At 42.6% G+C, this 27,925-nt stretch overlaps 1 protein-coding gene across 1 annotated transcript in view; it reads left to right on the top strand.

Annotated features, from left to right (window-relative positions):
• Positions 1 to 15,009: 15,009 nt before the first annotated feature.
• The window catches only part of LOC121555896 (nuclear factor erythroid 2-related factor 2), a 29,801-nt gene continuing 16,885 nt past the window's right edge, over positions 15,010 to 27,925 (top strand). Inside the window, 1 exon segment of the mRNA XM_041869751.2 lies at positions 15,010 to 15,289. Within this exon segment, the coding sequence (XP_041725685.2) occupies positions 15,248 to 15,289 (42 nt within the window). The 5' untranslated portion in view covers positions 15,010 to 15,247.

Genomic DNA, 27,925 nt, shown 5'->3' on the forward strand with positions numbered 1-27,925 from the left:
TTAATCTCTAGGAGACAGAATGCGTCTCTTCCCTGAGCGGTATGACGGCTGCGCGGTCCCATGGTGTTTATACTTGCGTACTATTGTTTGTACAGATGAACGTTGTACCTTCAGCCGTTTGGAAATTGCTCCCAAGGATGAACCAGACTTGTGGAGGTCTACAATTTTTTTTCCTGAGGTCTTGGCTGATTTCTTTTGATTTTCCCATGATGTCAAGCAAAGAGGCACTGAGTTTGAAGGTAGGCCTTGAAATACATCCACAGGTACACCTCCAATTGACTAAAATGATGTCAATTAGCCAATCAGAGGCTTCTAAAGCCATGACATCATTTTCTGGAATTTTCCAAGATGTTTAAAGGCACAGTCAACTTAGTGTATGTAAACTTCTGACCCACTGGAATTGTGATACAGTGAATTATAAGTGAAACAATTGTTGGAAAAATTACTTGTGTCATGCACAAAGTAGATGTCCTAACCGACTTGCCAAAACTATAGTTTGTTAACAATACATTCGTGGAGTGGTTGAAAAACGAGTTTTAATGACTCCAACCTAAGTGTATGTAAACTTCCGACTTCAACTGTACACAAGTATTCAGACCCTTTACTCACTTTGTTGAAGAGCCTTTGGCAGCGATTACAGCATCGAGTCTTCTTGGGTATGACGCTACAAGCTTGGCACTCCTGTATTTGTGGAGTTTCTCCCATTCCTCTCTGCAGATCCTCTCAAGCTCTGTCAGGTTGGATGAGGAGCGATGCTACACAACAATTTTCAGGTCTGTCACTTAGCCACTCCTGCGTTGTCTTGGCTGTGTGCTTAGGGTCGTTGTCCTGTTGGAAGGTGAACCTTCGCCCCAGTCTGAAGTCCTGAGCGCTCTGGAGCAGGTTTTCATCAAGGATCTCTCTGTACTTTGCTCCATTCATCTTTCCCTCGATCCTGACTAGTCTCCCAGTCCCTGCCTCTGAAAAACATCCCCACAGCATGATGCTGCCACCACCATGCTTCACCGTAGGGATGGTGCCAGGTTTGCTCCAGACGTGACGCTTGGCATTCAGGCCAAAGAGTTCAATCTTGGTTTCATCAGACCAGAGTATCTTGCCTTTTGGCAAACTCCAAGCGGGCTGTCATGTGCCTTTTACTGAGGAGTGGCTTCAGTCGATCCACTCTACCATATAAGCCTGATTGGTGGAGTGCTGTGGAGATGGTTGATCTTCTGGAAGGTTCTCCCATCTCCACAGTGGAACTCTAGCGCTCTGTCAGAGTGACCATCGGGTTCTTGGTCACATCCCTGACCAATGCCCTTCTCCCCCGATTGCTCAGTTTGGCTGGGCGGCCAGCTCTAGGAATAGACTTGGTGGTTCCAAACTACTTCCATTTAAGAATGATGGAGGCCACTGTGTTCTTGGGGACCTTCAATGCTGCAGACATTTTTTGGTACCCTTCCCCAGATCTGTGCCTCGTCACAATCCTGTCTCGGGGCTCTACGGACAATTCCTTCGACCTCATGGCTGGGTTTTTGCTTTGACATGCACTGTCAACTGTGGGACCTTATTTAGACAGGTGTGTGCCTTTCCAAATCATGTCCAATCAATTGAATTTACCACAAGTGGACTCCATTCAAGTTGTAGAAACATCTCAAGGATGGTCAATGGAGACAGGATGCACCTGAGCAAAATTTCGAGTCTCATAGTAAAGGGTCTGATTACTTATGTAAATAAGGTATTTCAGATTTTGATTTAAATACATTCGCAAACATTTCTAAAAACCTGTTTTCGCTTTGTCATTATGGGGTATTGTGTAGATTGCTGAGAAAAAATAATATTTAATCCATTTTAGAATAAGGCTGTAACGTAACAAAATGTGGAAAAGTCAAGGGGTCTGAATATTTTCCGAAAGCACTGTATGTGATTTCCGGGCTGTTGACTCAGTGGGGTTTGTACATTTGTAGAGAGAGAATATGCCAATTGGTTGGTCCAAACACTGGCCTCCAGTAGGAGTGGTTCAGGTTGAGAAAGGCTGATCATGTTGCCAGGCTGAGCAGACAGCCAGGCAGTGTGACAGCAAAAAATGTCCTCTTGAATCCAGCCAGCATGTGTGCCCTATCTCATTCTCATCTCGTCCTCCCTTTCTGATGACGTACCATGCAATCTCTGTCCTGTCTGACACATGAGCTGCTGAAACTGTATAAATGTTATTTTAAACAAAAGATATTCACCAGTCCTCTCACATGACATCCATATGTGTTCCCCAGACTCCTGGGGGTCTCCCAGTCAGAACTATTCACACCATGGGTTATTATTAGGCTTGACGTGTGTCCAGTGGGCATGAGTCTGGAACCTCGTGATAAACAGGTGGTTTGCTGACTCTCTTACCCCTTACCGCTTAATCTTTCACCTCATTGTCAGGAAATGTACAGAATGTATAGAGCCCACCACTTGATTTATTGCATATTATGCTTTTGGAGCCAATTTCAAATTTCTTTTTTTTATGCTATATTTATTGTTTTTCCCCATTTAGTATATATCATTATAAAATATTACTATTGATAATGTGATTATGAATGTATTAAGAAATAAATGAACTTGAATCAATTATGCTTATGTGTTGAACTGGAAATATGGAGGTTGACCTAGGCATGCACCTTTTTTTTTTACCAGGCACCCTTTCCTTCTGCCTTATAGGGGATTGGCAATATGGGCATACCCCTTGTTCACACCCCTCGTTCATGCTTTTGTTTTGGACCATAAGAGAACAATTTTAGAGAACAAGAACACTAAGACTGTCACGGTCGTCTAAGGAGGACCAAGGCGCAGCGTTGAGGGTGAACATATTATTTTAATGAATGATCACACGATCAAAAACAACAGACGAAAAACGTGATGTCTAGGGTTTACACAACCAAATACGAACAAAAACCCACCACCACAAAGGAAAAGACACAGTTTAAATATGGCTCCCAATCAGAGACAACCAGCCCCAGCTGACACTCGTTGCCTCTGATTGGGAGTCACTCAGGCCAACATAGAAAATACAAACATAGAACTACACACCCTGGCTCAACATAACAGTGTCCCCAGAACCAGGGCGTGACAGTACCCCCCCCCCTAAAGGCGCGGACTCCGACCGCGCCAACTAAATACCACAGGGGAGGGACCGCGTGGGCACTCCGCCTAGGCGGCGGATCCGGCTCCGGGCCTGATCCCCACTCGCTCTCTAACCCCCCAAAGTACCCCTGGTCCGGTCTGGTCCTGCTGACCGGAGCTGGACTGCACACTGGTGGAGCGGATTGCTCTAGCTCCGGCGTAACGCATCTGACCGGCGCCGGACCAGGAACCAGTGGAACAGGCACGTGCCGTGCCGGACCGACGACGCACACCACTGGCTTGGTGTGGGGAACAGGCACGGGCCGTGCTGAACTGACGACGCACACCACTGGCTTGGTGTGGGGAGCAGGAATGGGCCGGACTGGGCTGGCGACGCGCACCACAGACCTGGTGCGGAGAGCAGGAACGGGCAGAGCCGGGCTGACGAGACGCACCACAGACTTGGTGCGGGGAGCAGGAATGGGCCGGACTGGGCTGGCGACGCGCACCACAGACCTGGTGCGGAGAGCAGGAACGGGCAGAGCCGGGCTGACGAGACGCACCACAGACTTGGTGCGGGGAGCAGGAATGGGCCGGACTGGGCTGGCGACGCGCACCACAGACCTGGTGCGGGGAGCAGGAACGGGCAGAGCCGGGCTGACGAGACGCACCACAGACTTGATGCGGGGAGCAGGAATGGGCCGGACTGGGCTGGCGACGCGCACCACAGACCTGGTGCGGGGAGCAGGAACGGCAGAGCCGGGCTGACGAGACGCACCACAGACTTGATGCGGGGAGCAGGAATAGAACCGGACCGTACTAGGGACACACACCACTGGCCCTACACCGGGATCTGGAACGGGCCGGACCGGACTGGCAACACACCCCAGTACCTCTCGCCGTGCCTCCACACCTTCCATCCCCTCTTCTACCAGTGGCCCCCGTAACCTGGCGGCCTCCTCTGCAACCCCGCTGGACAGCTCCATAGCGGCCTCCTGCTGCCCCGACGTCGTGAGCCCCCCCTAAAAAATTTCTGGGGGTCTCTCCTCCCCGTGGGCCAGGCCTCCATCATTCTCGCCCACCTCTCGCTCCTCTGTCTCCAACCCTCGTCACTCAGCTCCTCAACTCGCTGCTTGGTCCAGTTGTGGTGGGTTTTTCTGTCACGGTCGTCTAAGGAGGACCAAGGCGCAGCGTTGAGGGTGAACATATTATTTTAATGAATGATCACACGATCAAAAACAACAGACGAAAAACGTGATGTCTAGGGTTTACACAACCAAATACGAACAAAAACCCACCACCACAAAGGAAAAGACACAGTTTAAATATGGCTCCCAATCAGAGACAACCAGCCCCAGCTGACACTCGTTGCCTCTGATTGGGAGTCACTCAGGCCAACATAGAAAATACAAACATAGAACTACACACCCTGGCTCAACATAACAGTGTCCCCAGAACCAGGGCGTGACAAAGACTTTTCTGTAATTTCAAAAGTAAAACACTGTAGGATGCACAGTATAATACCATAAATGTGTTTTACAGCATTCATTACTGTTATTAACTGTAATTTGGAAGCCTCCTGTAAAAATGACTCTAACAGACTGTATTTCTTTACAATAATATCTTATGCCTAAAATGATCAGTTTCAGGCGCCAACCTCATGCTGTCAGGTGAGAAACATGAAGCTCAGACTATTTTAGTAAATATCTTGAAGTGGCTGTGAAGTGGAAGAAAATTTTCAGCAGCTGCTGGGTAGGTGCCTTGTTTATAAGCATATTTATTGCTAGCCAATGTTGAATTACTGCATGTTTCCTTAGCTAACCTAGCTAGCTAGCTAGCTAGCTCAAGTTGACAAAAGCCATTTCGGTCTGCTCTAAATTGCTCGTAAATATCTAGCTGTGCGACCGAGAAAAACATAACCCAGAGAATATTGAGAATATAGGCTGTATCGCAGCCTCTGGGTGCCATAGAGAATACACTGAGCGCAGATTCGTGACCATTATGTTTCCACCATTACTACAGAGAAAATGGCTTGTTTCAAGCAGTTCAAAAGATGACCCATATTTTTTCGGATTGACGGGCTGCATTTTACACATAAACCGCGTTGTGGGCCGTACTCGAGAGCCGCTAAAGCTGATGCGAATGACCAGTGCACCATATTGAATCGAGGTGCCTGCCGATCTAAAGTGCAGTGCCACTGGTCAGCTGTAGCCTAACACAGTGTCGGCGGTTGAAACAAGTAACGTGGCAAATTTTCCCCTCCCAGGATTATACAGTATTTCAAGTAGGATAGCAGCCTACACAATAATTAACTAATATTGGTAGCCATCTAGATGTCACCGTGATATACACTACCAGTCAACAGTTTGGACACACCTACTCATTCCTTTGTACAATTTTTTACATTGTAGAATTATAGTGAAGACATCAAAACTATTACATTTTAGTCATTTAGCAGACGCTCTTATCCAGAGCGACATACAGTTAGTGAATACATATTTTTTTATACTGGCCCCCCATGGGAATTGAACCCACAACCCTGGCGTTGCGACGCCATGCTCTATCAACTGAGCTACATCCCTGCCGGCCATTCCCTCCCTACCCTGGACCAATTGTGCGCCGCCCATGAGTCTCCCGGTCGCGGCCGGCTGCGACAGAGCCTGGATTCGAACCAGGATTTCTAGTGGCACAGTTAGCACTGCGATGCAGTGCTTGAGACCACTGCGCCACTCAGGAGTAACACATATGGAATCATGTAGTAACCAAAAAAGTGTTAAACAAATCAAAATATATTTTATATTTGATATTCTTCAAAGTAGCCACCCTTTGCCTTGATGACAGCTTTGCACACTCTTGGCATTCTCTCAACCAGCTTCATGAGATAGTCACCTGGAATGCATTTCAATTAACAGGTGTGCCTTCTTAAAAGTTAATTTGTGGAATTTCTTTCCTTCTTACTGTGTTTGAGCCAATCAGTTGTGCTGTGACAAGGTAGGAGGGGTATATAGAAGATAGCCCTATTTGGTAAAAGACCAAGTCCATATTATGGCAAGAACAGATCAAATAAGCAAAGAGAAACGACTGTCCATTATTACTTTAAGACGTGAAGGTCAGTCAATCCGGAAAAGTTAAAGAACTTTGAAAGTTTCTTCAAGTGCAGTCGCAAAAACCATTAATCGTTATGATGAAACTGGCTCTCATGAGGACCGCCACAGGAAAGGAAGACCCAGAGCTGCAGAGGATAAGTTAATTAAAGTTACCAGCCTCAGAAATTGCAGCCCAAATAAATGCTTCACAGAGTTCAAGTAAAAGACACATCTCAACATCAACTGTTCAGAGGAGACTGTGTGAATCAGGCTTTCATGGACTAATTGCTGCAAAGAAACCACTACTAAAGGACACCAATAAGAAGAAGAGACTTGCTTGGCCCAAGAAACACGAGCAATGGACATTAGACCAGTGGAAATCTGTCCTTTGGTCTGAGACGCAGAGTAGGTGAACGGATGATCTCTGCATGTGTGGTTCCCACCGTGAAGCATGAAGGAGGAGGTGTGATGGTGTGATGGTGTGGGGGTGCTTTGATGGTGACACTGTCAGTGATTTATTTAAGAATTCAAGGCACACTTAACCAGCATGTCTACCACAGCATTCTGCAGTGATACGCCATCCCATCTCTGCTGTAAAGCAAAATTACAGTTTAAAATGGCCACTGTGGTGCCAGTATAATGCTGTAAATTTACAGGGAAAAGTTTTACAGTGAACATAAGCACCTTGTTCTCTTACCGTTATTGTTCTCTTACGGTGTGCCCACTGTCAATTTCATTCTCATTATAATATATGTTGATTATTATTTGATTATTGTTTTGAAGCGGAGCTTCAGATTCTTTTAGTTGTTGCATTCTGAACCGGGAGTGCGTTTAAACTTGTCTTATACAATGGGCTAGAGGGCAACTTCTGATTTTGTTAAACTGGAACGGATAGTCCTTACATTTGTCAAAAACTACCGCTTATTGGGGCGCAGATGTACTGGAGTTAAAAGGAGGAACATTTCAAATGAAGAGGGTAAAGCAAGCAGCACTTCTCGCCTTTTAATCGGTATTCCATTACTGGTATGAGAGACTTTGTTTGAAGTAACTGAAAGGGATTGAAATGTCGGTGATTGTTTGATTTGTGCTGCTCACTGTGGAGAGAATTATGGTCGCTCTTCCGATTGGCTCTTCTCTGTGTATGGATGACATCATGTGTTGGGCTGCATTCATCAAGCTGTGCTGTTCTGAAATGTGTTAATGCAGACTACTGGTTGGAAACTGATGTGTTGTTGATTGGAATAGAACTGGATTGGAATTTATGATTCATTGATACAGTCTGCTTTATCTGACTGTATTATGGATAATCTGGAGTCTGGAGATTGATTAAGCTTTAAAACTTCTAAAAGTCTAAGCCTTTGCTGTTTTAAGATGGTCATACCATGGATCATTTAGCTATTTGATTTTGAATTTTAGGATCCCTGTAGGTATATAGAAAATATATAAAAACATTTGATAAAATATTGAATTTGGGCTTTATAGCCCATAGAAACACATTGAATAACACATTCATAAATGGCAAAACAGACAGTCCAAAAATAAATAAGGTTTTGAAGTGTCTGTCCTATATCTAGGAGATATTTATATATTGTCCAAAAAACAAAAATATTTCATTAATTTTTTTAAACCGGTACCACGTTACCTTCAGACAAGTCCTGTGACACTTGTGGGGGTCATAGAGCAAAACGGAGAACCTCGTGTTCGTGCGAGTCTCGTCTTTCCATAGAGTGGTCATATTAGGCCAAACCGTTCGGACTCTACAGACGTTTCCGTGAGAAGGTCGATTTTCGGGATGTCTCATGGTCTGACAAACAGCGCTGTAGCTTGGCCACCTTCCACTGCAGATATGAAAGGCTCACATAGGCGGATGCCGGTGGATTGAGACACAGCCCATGCAAAAAACATTGCTACTATTTAGCACATACCGTGAAGTAGAAAGTACGCAGTATGCCATGGCCACAACACAGTAAAGGCTCCTGACTGGCTGAGTAGGTGGGGCGGGGCCGAGTACGGGTGGATTTTTACAAATTCAACAGACATGCATTGCATTAACCAGCCTGAAAATAGCTAATTTCCAATTCGATTTAATTTCTCTAAACTCTGAATATAATAGGAATGGAGTTATAAACCTCAGGCTGGTTAAAGGCAGACTATCAAATTTGACCTATACCGTAGCCCATAGCCCATCTATCCTATTTAAAAAGGACTGTAGACAGAAACTGTTTCAACATGTTTATTTGTGAAACCAAAGTGCTGTAAAATATATAGATTAAATCAAGTAGCCTAGTACACACACCAACACTTTTCAAATGTTCAAATCAAAAGACTATTACACTGAAACACTTGGACAGTTGGGTGCATCGCAAATTCAGAACCACTGGACAGCAACATAATAAACAAAACACTGACCATTGGGAATGAGATCAGAATGACTGCTAATGCTTGATCCATAAATTAAATAGCTAGCCTACAGAACTAAAACAATCCATACAGTATGTTCTAATAAAAGGCCTGATTAACATGACATCAGTAACGCAGCCTCATCCCGAGTCCCTGGTGCCAACACATTCAGAAATCAAAAGATGGTGTAATATTTAGAAGGCGAAGAGAACAAGAATACTGTAGTATTGCCCCGATGTCAAACTAATTTCGGCTTTGACAACAGCTGATCAATTAGATATGGGGATGCACTACCAAAATCAACGAATAGCGGGAAACAACGCAATCGCGCATGACGCATTCTCAGTATGCAAAAATATAGGGCCTAATGTTTTTTTAGTATGTAGATTTTTTTTTATTCAGTATGGTTTAAATACCAGGATGTTATACTCATTTCGGCTCAATGAGAAAACAGAAATCCCCTTTGAGTAATAAACAAAAAAAAATCACTTAGCCTACATTTGAACAACATCGAAGAAGCTTCTCTCACAGCCCACCTCTTCCAATCCATTGTGGAAAAGTGTGCATCGAATTCTACTAGATGAAGAGCCGAAATGAGTATAACATCCTGGTATTTAAACCATACTCGATAAAAAATAAAAAATAAACTACAAAACGTTATATTTTTGCATACTGAGAATGCGTCATACGCGATTGCGTTGTTTCCCACTATTTGTTGATTTTGGTTGCTCATCCCCATATCTAATTGATCAGCTGTTGTCAAAGCTGAAATTAGTTTGACATCCGGCCATTTAAAGTATACTCGAATTAACGAAATGTTGCATACTATGAAACTGTATTTTTTTGCATACTCAAACCGCCTACTATTTAGGACGCTAGTATGGGTGTTCGCACACAGCCTCTATCTCAAATGTCATCAAAACCATGGAAAATCATCTGCATCATCTACTAGGCTCAAACTGGAGGCCAAGAAGGCAGCATTGCTGGTGAAATCAACACATGGAAAAATAAACAAGCATTGGAAAAGGAAGAGGCTCTGCTTAGATCTTAAAAGGAGGAACTGGAGCGTGAAGATCAGTTAGCATCGAACAGTGCTAAGCTGCAAGTGTGTTCACTGAATTTGAGACCTCACAAGGAATAAGAAGCCAACCAAGTGATAGAATGAATGATTATTTAAAAGTCATGGGAATGTCTGAGGATACCTTTTGAGGCTCTACTGTGTAAAGTAATGGTTACCACCACTCAGACCATCACAGGGCCACCCTGTGGCACTAGTACAGGAACTCTCATGTCAGGTCTGAAACCCCTCCTTCCACTGTGTCTACTCAGGGTCAAGGACAAGGTCACCTGTTAATTAAGACAAAGTGCAACAACCACAGATCACTCTGTTCGATATAGTTCAACAAATGTTGGAATAGAGCATGATGTTAGACTACACGATGTCAGGCCTAGAGATGGTAGGCCATGCACACCTCCCACCAATCCTCCTATTGATCCCAACCTCCCTACTAACCCTACTAATCCAGGGTGGAGCTGCTGACAAAGGCAGTCTTGTCAACATTATGGTATGCCAGAATAGCATCACAGAAATTCTGGTAAAGCAACAGAGTTTATCATTACTAACAACTCTTAGCATATCTGTTTTCAAGGGTGATCCATTGGATTAGAAGTTCTTCATACAGGCATTTGAACATGGCATTGAAGACAGAACTGAAAATAGCAAAGACAGGCTAGACATCGCGGAGAGGTTACCATGGAACAGCCAAGAGAACTGGTACGCAGTTGCCAACACATTGAAAGCAACAGTGGTTACACAAAAGCTAAAAGGCTTCTCGAGAAGCATGAGAACAGAATAGCCACCGCTTACATTGACAAAGCTCTCAGCTGGGATACAATCAATAATTGTATGTTTAGGGTAAAGGTAGTCATTCCAAAATCATGTTAAACACTATTATTGCACACAGAGTGAGTCCATGCAACTTATCTGACTTGTTAAGCACATTTTAACTCCTGAACTTATTTAGGCATGCCATAACAAAGGGGTTGAATACTTATTGACTCAAGACATTTCAGCTTTTCATTTTTTATTAATTTGTAAAAATTTCGAAAAAAACATATTTCCACTTTGACATTATGGGTTATTGTGTGTAGGCAAGTGACAAAAAATCTAAATTCAATCAATTTTAAATTCAGGCTGTAACACAAGATGTGGAAAAAGTCAAGGGGTGTGAATAATTTTTGAAGGCACTGTATATCTCTTTATCATGCTTGGGAAAACTTTGGAAGATATTTCCTAAATTAAAATGACTTGGAGCTGATTTGATGGTGTTTTTACGGTCTTGTGTCCAACAATTAAAAAATATATAAATAATATTTGTTTTTTTGCTCAGAACATGGGGGCAAAATAAAATAACCCGTGAGCCAAATTAAGCCTGTGGGCCGCCAGTTGGGGAACCCTGGCCTATATTATCCATTGCTTATGAAAGATATTTACAGTCCATATCCATTCCCCATAGGCCTTTATCATAGGCTGACAAAATAGACTTAGGCCTACATGACCCTGGATAATTGAGAGTGGAATACCCCTATTCCATTAGGCTAGGCCAATTTAGGCTACTTACATACAACTTTTTTTTAATTACACCGAATGGAATTGCCTTTGGCGCTCTGGCTTACATTAAAAGGATAAAAACAGACATAAAACATACACATTACACACATTGAGCATTTACATGTCAGATCATCAGTCTTATTTGGGATAAAATACTTTTAAGGCCATTCTTCTGAGCGAGTGGCACCTTTAGTCTCTGACCAGATGGCAGCATTTGGAAGGATGCTTGGGGGGTTGAGTTGTCGTTGGAGATCTGGAGTGCTTTCCTTGTAAGGTTGTGTTTGTACAGTTCATGGAGTGGTGGCTGTTTGCTGCCAACTATTTTGCTGGCCTGATTGACAAAATCGTGTATTTATAAAATCATATCTTTAATTAGGCCTATTTGGTTGTATTGCCAACAAGCCTATGGGATACACCTAATAGACTATACCCACTAGATGTCACTGAATGAAAAGGAAACATTCTGGGTGTATTTTGATGGCGAGATCTCAGTGTCCAGACAGCGTGGATGTGATCACTCAGATTGCACGTTGCCAGACAGTTGGAGGAAGAGAGTGCTGAACATTTCGGACGGGTTAGCCAAGAACAAGATAAGAAAATTGAGAGATAGGCAGCGATGCCAGAGTCCCCTGGTGTGAACCAGGAGTATGGTGGAAGTAACTTTAGAAAATATTTGGTTGGAGAGCCTCGTAAATGGCGTCCCTTGAGAAAGCAAGAACAAGATGTATGTCAGGAGAAGTGCAGTATTATCATAAGGAGACATATACAGTGAGGGAAAAAAGTATTTGATCCCCTGCTGATTTTGTACGTTTGCCCACTGACAAAGACATGATCAGTCTATAATTTTAATGTTAGGTTTATTTGAACAGTGAGAGACAGAATAACAACAGAAAAATCCAGAAAAACGCATGTTGAAAATGTTATAAATTGATTTGCATTTTAATGAGGGAAATAAGTATTTGACCCCTCTGCAAAACATGACTTAGTACTTGGTGGCAAAACCCTTGTTGGTCATCACAGAGGTCAGACGTTTCTTGTAGTTGGCCACCAGGTTTGCACACATCTCAGGAGGGGTTTTGTCCCACTCCTCTTTGCAGATCTTCTCCAAGTCATTAAGGTTTCGAGGCTGACGTTTGGCAACTCGAACCTTCAGCTCCCTTCACAGATTTTCTATGGGATTAAGGTCTGGTGACTGGCTAGGCCACTCCAGGACCTTAATGTGCCTCTTCTTGAGCCACTCCTTTGTTGACTTGGCCGTGTGTTTTGGGTCATTGTCATGCTGGAATACCCATCCACGATCCATTTTCAATGCCCTGGCTGAGGGAAGGAGGTTCTCACCCAAGATTTGACGGTACATGGCCCGTCCATCGTCCCTTTGATGCGGTGAAGTTGTCCTGTCCCCTTAGCAGAGAAACACCCCCAAAGCATAATGTTTCCACCTCCATGTTTGACGGTGGGGATGGTGTTCTTGGGGTCATAGGCAGCATTCCTCCTTCTCCAAACACGGCGAGTTGAGTTGATGCCAAAGAGCTCGGTTTTGGTCTCATCTGACCACAACACTTTCACCCAGTTCTCCTCTGAATCATTCAGATGTTCATTGGCAAACATCAGGCGGGCCTGTATATGTGCTTTCTTGAGCAGGGGACCTTGCGGGCACTGCAGGATTTCAGTCCTTCACGGCGTAGTGTGTAACCAATTGTTTTCTTGGTGACTATGGTCCCAGCTGCCTTGAGATCATTGACAAGATCCTCCCGTGTAGTTCTGGGCTGATTCCTCACCGTTCTCATGATCATTGCAACTCCACGAGGTGAGATCTTGCATGGAGCCCCAGGCTGAGGGAGATTGACAGTTATTTTGTGTGTCTTCCATTTGCGAATAATTGCACCAACTGGTGTCACATTCTCACCAAGCTGCTTGGCGATGGTCTTGTAGCCCATTCCAGCCTTGTGTAGGTCTACAATCTTGTCCCTGACGTCCTTGGAGAGCTCTTTGGTCTTGGCCATGGTGGAGAGTTTGGAATCTATTTGATTGATTGCTTCTGTGGACAGGTGTCTTTTATACAGGTAACAAGCTGAGATTAGGAGCACTCCCTTTAAGAGTGTGCTCCTAATCTCAGCTCGTTACCTGTATAAAAGACACCTGGGAGCCAGAAATCTTTCTGATTGAGAGGGGGGTCAAATACTTATTTCCCTCATTAAAATGCAAATCAATTTATAACATTTTTGACATGCGTTTTTCTGGATTTTGTTGTTGTTATTCTGTCTCTCACTGTTCAAATAAACCTACCATTAAAATGATAGACTGAAAATTTCTTTGTCAGTGTACAACGTACAAAATCAGCAGGGGATCAAATACTTTTTTTACCTCACTGTACTTGGAATACGGAGGAGGAATGGAGGGAAAAAGAGAGGCAGAGGAGGTCTAAGAGAGAGAGGGAGGAAGATTGTGAGCTTGAGTCGGTTAAAAATGGCAGAAAAAAGGGAGAAGAATGGTAGAAAATGTAAGCAGTGTGAGCTGAAGACAGGAGGATAAATGGAAGTGAATGAGGGTGAAGTATCGGAGATGATAGGTGTGGTGAAGTACTCGGAGCCCGAAGCTTACACCGAGGGTCAGGATAAAGATGAGTCTATGACAGTAGGAGTTACGTTTTTGGAAAAAGTGGACCCTTGCCTTTTGGCTGATCCATTTGTGGTTTCAGGTTGTGTGAAAACAGAGTTGGGTACAGTGGAATCAATGAGGGTAACCAGAAGTGGTCTAGTGATAATTGTTTGTGTTTCTGCTGGTCAGAGGGAGAAGGCACTCTGAGTTAAACAAATGGGGGCAAGAAATGTGAATTGTTTCGCTCTCAAGAAAAGGGCGCCATTGAAAGGAGTGATTACTGGGGTAGCAGTAAATGTAAAAGTTGACAAACTGAAGGGGAATATTCCCTGTGTTTATGATGCTCGTCGTTTGGTGCGACGCAAACAGGGTGGCGAGAGTGGGGAAACAGAAGAGTCATTGTCTGTTCTTTGAGTTTTGAAGTTGAGTCTTTGCCCGACAAAGTGAAGGTAGTTATCCTGTACGAGCTTATGTGCCGAATACATTACAGTATTACAGGTGTCAAACTTATGGGAATGTGGCAGCAGTGTGTAGGAGGGAGGTTCCAAGGTGTGAGAAGTGTGCAGAAGGGCATGAGACAAAGGAATGTGTAGCATTGGGGAAAGTAATGGTATGTGCTAATTGTATGGGTGCCCATGGGACTGGGGACCAGAAATGTCCCATGCGAGAGAGGCAGGTTGAGGTTTCCAGGGTAAGAGTAGTGCAGAAGTTGTCATATGCTGAGGCAGTGAAGAAAGTAGAGGAAGATGGGTCAAGGGGGGAGGAGTGGTGAGAGTAGTAGATCTGTACCAGTACAGAGGGCTAGGCCAACAAGTGATATATGTTTCAGTAAGATTGGATTTTTAGCATTTATAGCAATGGTTATTAATTGTACTACATGGATGGAACGTAAGTCGAATAAAATTGAGGTTGTGGTGGTAGCTGCAGAGAGGCATTTGGGTGTGCGAGACTTGACATCAGAAGAGTTACAAGGTGTGTTAAGTGGTGATGTCCCATCCTTTCAGATTGAGGGCATGAGGTATGAATAAATAGAGTAGGGTGGTGTTAATTTTATTTTATATTTTTTTTGAATTTGTGAGTAGTGTTAGATGGTAGAGTATTTCTTTATTTTTCAAGCAAAATATAAGGGAGTTGTACTCCAGTCGACTAGGTGGCGGTAATGGAACATATTGGATGCCAACCGCCGTTAAACCTCATCGAAGAAGAAGAAGAAGCAGTCCAGACAGCGCCAGGGGCTGATCCCACGGTCAGGCTGGCGCGGCTAGTGGAAGGGCCGGTCAGCGGCTGGTGTTTCTTTACGCTTTCATTATTTCTAGACCTCATCTTTTATTTCTATACAAGTGAACTAGCTTTATATTCAGGACACTGTTCGGTAAGATTTCATTTGATTTGTGTTAGTGTAAGGGACTTTAAAGATAATTGCGGCTCTGGGCGTTTAACCGCAAATTCACAAGGGAATATCAACTGCGCAATGATGGAGGTAGATTTGTCAAGTGCTCATCGAAGTCAACAGGTAAGAGAAGGGGACGAATAACATACTTACCTTTATAGGCGGCCTAACTAATTTGTTTGTGACTATAGAAATTGTGTCATAAACCATTGTTGTTTTCTTACGGTAGGCTACTTATAATGTTGCAGTATAGGCAACATAATATAGTAGACAGAGGAGTAGGGCTAAGAAACTGCATCATAAAGTAGACAAGGCAACCTGGATTAGGCTACTTTGAAATGTAGCCTAAATAAAGCCTAATACATGTAGCATAATAAATAAACGTGGATTGAAATGATTTCAATAGTCATAGAATCTCACTTTTTCGAACATTTGCTTGTTGTGAACCGTTTCACATACATCTGTAGAAAAATCTGCAAAGTCATTGGACCGCCGCATACTTTAGTTCTTTACCACAGCTGTAACAAAGTTTCAACCTGTTTCATAAAGATTCAAATCCATATGTTTTAGGTAGAATTTGAAAGCAGGACGTCTTTGAATGGGTCCGAAAAAAAACATTTGATACATAATGCGATGCAGTTTGTTTTGTGTCGAGAACAGTTTGTTTTGTGTAGGGTACCCCCCCACACACAGCGTGGGGGTACCCTATAGCGTGTGATCTCTGTATTGATGGCATATCATCAGTTGCCACCTTTGCTCAGTCCACTAGGTACACAATTGTAGGCGGTCTCATAGAGGAATGTTTGTTTGTAAAACTTATGTTTTGAAGTTCTTGGGCAAATATGTATCAAAACGATGTATCAAACCAAAATATTTTTTCAAAGCATTGTATTCAGATAAAATAATACATTTGTCTTAACTAAACATTCTCAGTAAAGGTAACAGACACATTTTACTTGATATAACTGTGATATGTGGTTGAATGCACTGACTTTAAGTCGTTCTACATAAGTGTCTGCTAAAATGACCAAAATGAAATGTGAAAAAGAACCTGCAAAGCACAGTGGGTATTGTTATAATAAAGTCTGCCCCCAAACAGTTTGTATTTTAATCAAATTTGGCCTTGTTTCAGGGGTGGAGCTCATAAGACTAGTGGCCAGTGTGCTTTGCAAGTGTTCATGTTAACATTTACATTTAGGTAATTTAGCAGACAATCTTAATATAGCAAAGTGCTATCAAGACTTCTTATACCAATGCAGCAAATTTGGGGTGATAGAGGGCCACAAAATTGTGAACCGCGCAGTGGTCTAAGGCACTGCATCGCACTGCATCGCGCCGCGCAGTGCTAACTGTGCCACTAGAGATCCTGGTTCGAATCCAGGCTCTGTCGCAGCCGGCCGCGACCAGGAGACTCATGGGCGGCGCACAATTGGCCCAGCGTCGTCCAGGGTAGGGGAGGGAATGGCCGGCAGGGATGTAGCTCAGTTGATAGAGCATGGCGTTTGCAACGCCAGGGTTGTGGGTTCGATTCCCACGGGGGGCCAGTATAAAAAATTATAAAAAATGTATTCACTAACTGTAAGTCGCTCTGGATAAGAGCGTCTGCTAAATGACTTAAATGTAAATGTAAATGTAAAAAAAAAACATGGTAAGGAAAAGTATTTTGAACTTGTTACAAAATACATTGGATTGTAGTTCAGGCCAGCGAAATACAAAAAAATACTCCAAAGTAATTGAAATACAGAAATATTGCGCATCTCTGATTATAGGCCTACTGCACTTTATCAAGCTGAGCTGTAGGCTTATTGTATGATGTAGTTGGACCTTGTAGGTGGATGAACAGCTCTCTTGTTATGATGGAATGTGTCGTTGTATACACATCAATGAAGAGCCACAGCAGTAAATATGACCGTTTTCATTTATTTTGTATGAATTTTTTTACCCCTTTTTCTCCCCAATTTCGTGATATCCATTGGTAGTTAGTCTTGTCTCATCACTGCTACTCCTGTACGGACTCGGGAGAGGCGAAGGTCGAGAGCCATGTGTCCTACGAAACACGACCCTGCCAAGCTGCACTGCTTCTTTACACATTGCAATCTTTCTGCGATATGGCACAGTATTTCACCAGTGGGAATCATCGGGTCAGTTGCGGGACTGACGCCGTTAGTTTCATTGTAAGGGGTTTCAGTCCCCCTCAAAGCGGAAAATGTAACATCGGAAGCAGAATACACTCTGCACGTCGATGCATTTATTCCTGAGACGGCCGCAATGCTTGCGGAAGTGTCTGTAGGACAAGAGAAGTTAATCTCAGCTACAGTATCACATGACTCCAAGGAGGAGTGAAGTGGCTCATTCACAGAGACTGCTGGCTTGAAATCATGAAAGGACTGGTCAATCAGGTTTGCTGATTGAATGTGACAAGATATTGTAATATCTCCTTGGGTCAGATGCTTCACAGAGAAGTTTTGAGACATCTTTTTCGAAAGGGGTTCTTTTGATAGATGCTCTTTGTGGATGACTGTGTCGCAGTCAGCGGTAGGAGACAACAGTATGGTCAGTGGAGACGTCTTGGACGTGTAGTTTCAGCATGAGTCGCATTGTGAGAGGCGAGGTAGTCTGTGTAAAACCTTGAAGTGAAGTATCTCATCGTTCCGTTTTCAACAAACATTTAGCTGGGTTTGGCCATTGTGGAGAGGTTGGAGTCTGTTTGATTGAGTGTGTGGACAGGTGTCTTTTATACAGGTAACAAGTTCAAACTTGTGCAGTTAATACAGGTAATGAGTGGAGAACAGGAGGGCTTCTTAAAGAAAAAACTAACAGGTCTGTGAGAGCCGGAATTCTTACTGGTTGGTAGGTGATCAAATACTTATATCATGCAATAAAATGCAAATTAATTACTTAATAATCATACAATGTGATTTTCTGGATTTTTGTTTTAGATTCCGTCTCTCACAGTTGAAGTGTACCTATGACAAAAATTACAGACCTCTACATGCTTTGTAAGTAGGAAAACCTGCAAAATCGGCAGTGTATCAAATACTTGTTCTCCCCACCGTATATGCGGATGATACTATCATGTATGCTATTTCCCCAACTGTTGATCTGGCTGTGTCAAAACTACAGTCAGATTTTATAGCTACAGTGGTTCCTTAATTAAAAGTTTCAAGCTTATGCCGCGACCGTTTTTGGTAGATTGTGGTAAATTGCGTAATTCTGTCATTGTGTCACACTATCACAAGGGGGAGTTAGAACGCTGATCTATTGGTAGTCTAAGTTGTGGCATAAATTGACTATCTTTTCATAAATTAATGACGGTGTGAATGTTTCAGTCTGAGTCTCTCTTTTCTGGCACTAGAGTCCTGCATCAGGCAACAACAACAAAAATTGCTGCTCGGTAGTCCCGGAGTTGAGGGAGAACTTGGGTAAATACAATGGCGCAATTACACTTGAAATGTGGACTGATGATTTTAGAAAAATAGGATACTTGTGCCTTACAGCCCATTACATAAATGAAGAGTGGATGTTATCCACCACGGAGTGGGACAGTGCTACAGCTGCACCATTGTGAGCATCTTTACTGGATATATCACTGCTTGGTATGGCAACTGCTTGGCATCTGACCGCAAGACGCTACAGAGGGTAGTGCGTATGGCCCAGTACATCACTGGGGCCAAGTTCCCTGCCTCTATACCAGGCAGTGTCAGAGGAAGGCCCTAAAAATGTTAAAAGAATCCAGCCACCTATGTCATAGACTGTTTTTCTCTGCTACCGCACGGCAAGCGGTACCGATACACCAAGAATGGAACCAACAGGACCCTGAACAGCTTCTACCCAGAAGCCATAAGATTGCTACAGTAAATATTTAGTCCAGGTAGCTATTTGGTGAACTATTTAACTATCTGCATTGACATATTTTGCACTAACTTTTTTGACTCGTCACATACGCTGTTGCTACTGTTTACTATCTGTCACTTTTATTTCTAGTTACGGTATATGTACATATCTAACTCAATTACCCCGTACCCCTGCACAACGACTCGGTACTGGCAGGGGCGGTGTGTTCATTAGGGCGATATGGGCGACGCACTGCCAAACGGGAAAAGGAAGGGATTTTTTTCTAATCAATTATATCACGGCAACAGTAGTTATCAGTGTTCTAATCTAGACGTCTGATCTGCCACTAAATGTCCAATCAGGCTAAAGTCGTGCTTCAAATGCCCCCCCCCCTTTTGGGGCGATTTCAGTCAGGTTGAAAATCGCCCCAGAAGTCTCTCATAGACTCTCATGTAAAAAATTTTTTTTTCAAATATCAGAGCTTTCAATACAATCTCTATGGGTTTCTGAGGGCTTGCACTTACGCGCTTTCGTCATACGTAACATAACCATGAACGTAACTAAGAAAAGAGCGGGTAGCAGCGTCAATCAATTCACGTACTACTATCAAGATGGCTAACGTTCAGTGCAACTCGATTGTCTCTTTGAAAGAAGTTCACATCAAAGACCATTCAAAACGAGCTACTGGAGTGTATGCTAGCGGTCATGAGGGAACATATTGTGGAGGAGGTGAAGTCGGCGAACTTCGTAGCTATCCAAGCTGACGAGACCACGGACGTTTCTACACAGACACAGCTGGTGCTTGTGCTGAGGTACATAGATAGCAACCACAAAGTGCAGGAGCGCTTTTTTGAGTTCCTTCCCATCTCGGAATCAACCTCAGTCTCAATCGCCAGTGTGCTTTTGGAGAGACTGAACTGTATTTTTGCCGATGACGGAAAGTCAAACTGTGGTGCACTGGCACTGTACCAGGTTCTCATGAGCTACAACCTCCAGGAGACGTTCTCTGAGACTGTGACTGTTGAACATCCTCATAACTACTCCAATGACAACAGCTGAAGCTGAGAGATGTTTCTCAACTTTGACACGAGTTAAGACATTCCTGCGAAATTCAATGGGCCAGGAACGTCTGAATGCACTGGCCATGCTTTCCATGGAGAGGGAACTAGTCCTCAGCATGCCTGATTTCAATGAGAAAGTCATTGACCGCTTTGCTGCATTGAAAGAGAGAAGAGAACAGTTTCAGTACAAGTAATGTAGCCTCTCTCTCTCTTTGTCCCTCCCTGTCTGTCTCTTTAACACACACACGCCCAAATCAGTTCACAGTTGATGTTGTTTAAAATAGTTATTTTTCATTTAAAAAAAATAATATTAATCTGTTCATGTTCATTTTTACAAATCTATACAATTGGCCAGAATATGGTTGTTCATATTTACAAATCTATACAATTGGCCAGAATATGGTTGTTCATTTTTACAAAGCCATACAGATTAGAAATTATTTTCAAATTCTGTTTTCAGGCAAAATGTCTATCACTGTTCATTTTCACAAATATATACAAGAGGGCAGAATATGGAAGTCTATAAAAATTTCTTATTACCAATAACTTGCATCAATGTTTTCAGTAGCCTCTATCAAAAGCTCCTGCTTGCTTGTTGTGAATTATGCTCAGGTGCACACATTTCCAATTCAACCATGAGGCAAAAAATGTGGTAAAAGCTCTTGTTGATCCTGCAATCTGAACAAATACCAAGATGCTGTATTTTCAGCTGATATTTCATTTGTTTATGGAAATGCATATTGTTTATGCAGTGTTGAGGAATGTGAAAGAACACCCTTGATTATTTTTACTGTGATAACTTATTTTGCTTTTGTAAGCCAACACTTTTGAGATCAGTCAATAAATGCTTCTGGCATTGACTTATATGCTGCCCCTGTCTTCATGTTGTTGCTGGACAATGTGTGTAGGTCACCTAAATCATCTGAAAAATTGCCCCCCCCTGAGAATTTTTTCAGGAGCCGCCACTGGGTACTGGTACCCCTTTTTATATAGCCAAGTTATTGTTACTCATTGTGCATCTATTGTTACTTTAATTGTTACGTTTTACTTTTCTATTTTTTCTCTATTTTCTTTCTCTGCATTGTTGGGAAGGACCCGTAAGTTGGTGTTTCACTGTTAGTCCACTTCTGTTGTTTACGAAGCATGTGACAAATACATTTTGATTTGATAAGAGCATCTGCCAGATGACTAAAATGTGAAATAAATGGCCTCTAGTTTAGAGAGAGAAGTGGATCTGAGTGTCTGCAATGAGCTTGCAAGATCTTGCCTGCTCAATGTGTACATTTATGTTTTTAAAATGTAGTACTTTGTGTTTTTTGTTGTAAATGTGTTTTTGCATGATATTTTGTGTGCCGCTATTTTGGCCAGGTCAGAGATTTTCAATGAGACTAACCTGTTAAAATAAAGGTACAATTTAAAACATTTAAATAAAGATCATCCTGAGATTGGCCTCTAGTCAGGCTGCTTGATCAGGTTCCAATGCTGACTGATTGATAGGCCTGCTAATCTAACTAATGCATGTAGGTGTGTTCACCTCTCCCTTTCTTTTGTTAGTTGATAAATGGGTTTGCGTGGGCCTGAAGTGAAAGCTATATTGTGTAGTCGTCTGAGATAAGATTGACAAATAAGCCTTTACCTTACTTTTGTCAAGCTCCCAGGGCCAGGTGAGTCACGCAACTCTCACGTTAGTTTTCCTTTCATACTATTGACCTAGTCAACTGACACCACACATTGTATTTCAAGGCATTTAGCTAGACACATGAAAATGCATTCCATTGTGTGGTGGGATGGTCATGCTGCCATGTTATCTGCACCATCCGCACGCTAAATTGTATTTATGTATTGTATTTATACATTTAGCAGACGCTCTTATCCAGAGCGACTTACAGTTAGTGCATACATTATTTAATTTTTTCATACTGGCCCCCCGTGGGAATCGAACCCACAACCCTGGCGTTGCAAACACCATGCTCTACCAACTGAGCTACCTCCCTGCCGGCCATTCCCTCCCCTACCCCCGGACGACGCTGGGCCAATTGTGCGCCGCCCCATTGGTCTCCCGGTTGCGGCCGGCTATAACAGAGCCTGGATTCGAACCAGGATCTCTAGTGGCACAGCGATGCAGTGCCTTAGACCACTGCGCCACTCGGGAGCCATTAAACAGGAATGTGTACGTGCAGTTACATCAGCCTCTTTGCTGTAATCTTTTCCCAGGTGGTGAAAGGTGGGGTGGTTCTAAGGAGTTTTCTGAGGGCCAGACCGTCACTGCACCACAGTACATATTATACTGGAGCCACAGTTTTAATGAAATGTTGGCAGTGCCTTCAGAAAGTATTCACACCTCTAGACTTTTTCCACATTTTGTTGTGTTACATCTTTAATTTAAAATTGATTAAATTGAGATTTTGTTTCACTGATCTACACACAATACCCCATAATGTCAAAGTGGAATTTTGTGTTTGGATTCTTTAGCAAATTAATACAAAAATGAAAAGCTGAAATGTCTTGAGTCAAGTATTCAACCCCTTTTGTTATGGCAACCCTAAAAAAGTACAGGAGTAAAAATGTGCTTAATAAGTGACATAATAAGTTGCATGGACCCACTCTGTGTGCAATAATAGTGGTTAACCTGCTTTTTTGAATGACTACCCCATCTCTGTACCACACACAATTGTAAAGTCCCTCAGTCGAGAAGTGAATTTCAAGCACAGATTCAACCACAAAGACCAGGGAGGTTTTCCAATGCCTTGCATAGAAGGGCACCTACTGGTAAAAATAAAAGAAAGCATATCCCTTTGAGCATTTTGAAGTTATCAATTACACTTTGGATGGTGTATCAATACACTCAATCACTACAAAGATGCAGGCATCCTTCCTAACTCGGTTGCCGGAGAGGAAGGAAACCGCTCAGGGATTTTACCATGAGGCCAATGGTGATTTTAAAACAGTTAGAGTTTAATGGCTGTGATAGGAGAACTGAGGATGGATCAACATCATTGTAGTTACTCCACAATACTAACCTAAATGACAGACTGAAAAGAAGGAAGCCTGTACAGAATACAAATATTCCAAAACATGCAACCTGTTTTCAATAAGGCTCTAAAGTAATACGGCAAATAATGTGGCAAAGAAATTCACTTTTTGTCCCGAATACAAAGCGTTATGTTTGGGGAAAATCTAACACAACACATCACTGAGAACCACTCTCCATATTTTCAAGCATGGTGGTTGCTGCATCATGTTATGAGTATGCACAGGCAAAATCCTAGAGGATAAACTGGTTCAGTCTGCCTTCAAACAGACGCTGGGAGACAAATTCAACTTTCAGCAGAAAAATAACCTAAAACACAAGGCCAAATATACACTGGTGTTGCTTACCAACACAACATTGAATGTTCCTGAGTGGCCGAGTTACAGTTTTGACTTAAAGTGGCTTGAAGATCTATGGCAAGACTTGTAAAAATCTGTCTAGCAAGCTCTTGAAGAATATTGTACAATCCAGGTATGCCAAGCTCTAGAGACTTACCCAAAAACACAGCTGTAATCGCGGCAAAAGATGATTCTAGCATGTATTGACTCAGGGGGTTGAATTCTTATCTAATCAAGATATATTGGTGTTTTATTTTTCATTAATTAAAAGAAAATCATAATTTTTCTTTATTGTGTTTTGTGTTTGTGGATCATTGACAAAAAAATTACAATTTTAATCCCACAACAAAATGTGTAAAAAGTAAAGGGGTGTGAATACTTTCTGAAGGCACTGTATATGTGTGTGTGTGTGTGTGTGTGTGTGTGTGATGTTGTATATATATATATATATATATATATATATATATATATATACTGCTCAAAAAAATAAAGGGAACACTAATATAACACATCCTAGATCTGAATGAATGAAATAATCTTATTAAATACTTTTTTCTTTACATAGTTGAATGTGCTGACAACAAAATCACACAAAAATTATCAATGGAAATCAAATGTATCAACCCATGGAGGTCTGGATTTGGAGTCACCCTCAAAATTAAAGGGGAAAACCACACTACAGGCTGATCCAACTTTGATGTAATGTCCTTAAAACAAGTAAAAATGAGGCTCAGTATTTGTGTGTGGCCTCCACGTGCCTGTATGAGCTCCCTACAACGCCTGGGCATGCTCCTGATGAGGTGGCGGATGGTCTCCTGAGGAATCTCCTCCCAGACCTGGACTAAAGCATCCGCCAACTCCTGGACAGTCTGTGGTGCAACGTGGCGTTGGTGGATGGAGCGAGACATGATGTCCCAGATGTGCTCAATTGGATTCAGGTCTGGGGAACGGGCGGGCCAGTCCATAGCATCAATGCCTCCCTCTTGCAGGAACTGCTGACTCACTCCAGCCACATGAGGTCTAGCATTGTCTTGCATTAGGAGGAACCCAGGGCCAACCGCACCAGCATATGGTCTCACAAGGGGTCTGAGGATCTCATCTCGGTACCTAATTGCAGTCAGGCTACCTCTGGCGGTGCGGCCCCCCCAAAGAAATGCCACCCCACACCATGACTGACCCACCGCCAAACCAGTCATGCTGGAGGATATTGCAGGCAGCAGAACGTTCTCCACGGCGTCTCCAGACTCTGTCACGTCTGTCACTTGCTCAGTGTGAACCTGCTTTCATCTGTGAAGAGCACAGGGCGCCAGTGGCGAATTTGCCAATCTTGGTGTTCTCTGGCAAATGCCAAACGTCCTGCACGGTGTTGGGCTGTAAGCACAACCCCCACCTGTGGACGTCGGGCCCTCATACCACCCTCATGGAGTCTGTTTCTGACCGTTTGAAAAGACACATGCACTTTTGTGGCCTGCTGGAGGTCATTTTGCAGGGCTCTGGCAGTGCTCCTCCTGCTCCTCCTTGCACAAAGGCGGAGGTAGCAGTCCTGCTTCTGGGTTGTTGCCCTCCTACGGCCTCCTCCACGTCTCCTGATGTACTGGCCTGTCTCCTGGTAGCGCCTCCATGCTCTGGACACTACGCTGACAGACACAGCAAACCTACTTGCCACAGCTCGCATTGATGTGCCATCCTGGATGAGCTGCACTACCTGAGCCACTTGTGTGGGTTGTAGACTCCGTCTCATGCTACCACTAGAGTGAAAGCACCGCCAGCATTCAAAAGTGACCAAAACATCAGCCAGGAAGCATTGGAACTGAGAAGTGGTCTGTGGTCACCACCTGCAAAACCAGTCCTTTATTTGGGGTGTCTTGCTAATTGCCTATAATTTCCACCTGTTGTCTATTCCATTTGCACAACAGCATGTGAAATGTATTGTCAATCAGTGTTGCTTCCTAAGTGGACAGTTTGATTTCACAGAAGTGTGATTGACTTGGAGTTACATTGTGTTGTTTAAGTGTTCCCTTAATTTTTTTGAGCAGTGTATATTCTCTCTCTCGCAGTCAAAAGTTTTAGAACACCTACTCATTCAAGGGTTTTTCTTTACTTTTACTATTTTCTACATTGTAGAATAATAGTGAAGACCTCAAAACTATGAAATAACACATGGAATCATGTAATAACCAAAAAAGTATTAAACAAATCTAAATATATTTTATATTTGAGATTCTTCAAATAGCCACCCTTTGCCTTGATGATAGCTTTGCACACTCTTTGATAAAATACCAAGTCCATATTATGGCAAGAAAATCTAAAATAAGCAAAGAGAAACGACAGTCCATCATTACTTTAAGACATGAAGGTCAGTCAATCTGGAACATTTCAATAACTTTTTTAAGTTTCTTCAAGTGCATTCGCAAAAACCATCAAGCGCTATGATGAAACTGGCTCTCATGAGGACCGCCACAGGAATGGAAGACCCAGAGTTACCTCTGCTGCAAAGGATAAGTTTAGAGTTACCAGCCTCAGAAATTGCAGCCCAAATAATTGCTTCACAGAGTTCAAGTAACAGACACATCTCAACATAAACTGTTCAGAGGAGAGTGTGTGAATCAGGCCTTCATGGTCGAATTTCTGCAAAGAAGCCACTACTAAAGAACACCAATAATAAGAAGAGACTTACTTGGGCCAAGAAACACGAGCAATGAACATTAGACCGGTGGAAGTTTGTCCTTTGGTCTGGAGTCCAAATTGGAGATTTTTGGTTCCAACCGCCGTGTCTTTGTGAGACGCGGTGTGGGTGAACGGATGATCTCTGCATGTGTATTTTCACCGTAAACATGGAGAAGGAGGTGTTATCATGTGGGGGTGCTTTGCTGGTGACACTGTCTGTGATTTATTTAATATTCAAGGCACTCTTTAGCAGCATGGCTACCACAGCATTCTGCAGTGATACGCCATCCAATCTTGTTTGGGCTTAGTGAGACTATCATTTGTTATTCAACAGGATAATGACCCAACACACCTCCAGGCTGTGTAAGGTCTATTTTACCAAGAAGGAGAGTGATGGAGTGCTGCATCAGATGACCTGGCCTCAATAATCCCCCGACCTCAACCAAATTGAGATGGTTTGGGATGAGTTGGACCGCAGAGTAAGGGAAAAGCAGCCAACAAGTGCTCAGCATATGTGGGAACTCCTTCAAGACTGTTGGAAATGCATTCCAGGTGAAGCTGGTTGAGAAAATGCCTCATGAAGCTGGTTGAGATAATGCCAAGAGTGTGCAAAGCTGTCATCAAGGCAAAGGGTGGCTATTTGAAGAATCTCAAATCTAAAATATATTTTGATTTGTTTAACACTTTTTTGGTTACTACATGATTCCATATGTGTTATTTCATAGTTTTGATGTCTTCACTATTATTCTACAATGTAGAAAATAGTAAAAAATAAAGAAATACCCTGGAATGAGTAGGTGTTCTAAAACTTTTGACCGGTAGTGTATATATATCTCTTTTTAAATACATTGTTGATGTCATCTGGTTGTTTTTTTCAAATAGCTAGAATAAAATGTACGATAACTCCCAGTGTCAATCATTGCTAATGTCTTCCTTCACATTGTCATGCACATGCAGTTGTCATTGTATCATATTTTAAATATGCATATTGAAAAATAGTGAGGAATCGAATTGTTACAAGCCTGAAAGACGTCAGAAGTAGCAATGCCTCAAATGTCTGATATTTCTGTACCCCATTCACTCATAACTTTAAAGGGGCAATCAGCAGTTGCTACATCCATTTTAGGACTTAAACATTAATAATAACCTTTTTTTTATAAATGCTTCTTGAGCTTAGTTTAACTGTCGTACCCCACCAGATCCAGAAATATAAGCTTGTTTTACTCCAATGATTTTTAAACAAATGATATCTACAGAAACACTGTATTGCCTCAACATAGTTACAACTAAAATGTTTATATCATATATAGATTGTCAGTCCTTGTATCCAAAGCTCTGTCTGAATTTGAGAGTGATTATATTTCTCCAGCCCCATCTGTCAGCTTTTTACCGAAATAGTGGCATGGAGAACGCTTTGTTATTGTTTCAAATGCTGATTGGTCCTTTAAAGGAGAGGTGATTCCTGTGAAGAAAGACAGACAGACAGACAGACAGACAGACACTCCTACTCAGTTATTTACTTGTGGCCAATTCAAGTTATTGCATGCATTTTTTTTCTGAATTGTCTGTTATTTTATTTTGAAGGGTAGTCCCTGAGATACTGTATGTGAAAAACCTCTAAAGCTGCCCTGATTTTATATAAGCACTTCCAGACAGCGCTACACAGTAGTGGAAAGACTATAGTGTGACCGCTTAGTCATAAAGCAGGGAATAATCATTGAAAACCTGCCCCAATACTATGGCAATAATGCTATCACAACAGCCGTCCAGCCATAAATATGAAGTTAATGGCTGATTTTGATATTTTAATGGTGGTTAAAACATAACT

The sequence above is a fragment of the Coregonus clupeaformis genome, unplaced genomic scaffold (assembly GCF_020615455.1).
Source record: "Coregonus clupeaformis isolate EN_2021a unplaced genomic scaffold, ASM2061545v1 scaf0342, whole genome shotgun sequence".
Lineage (NCBI taxonomy): Eukaryota > Metazoa > Chordata > Actinopteri > Salmoniformes > Salmonidae > Coregonus > Coregonus clupeaformis.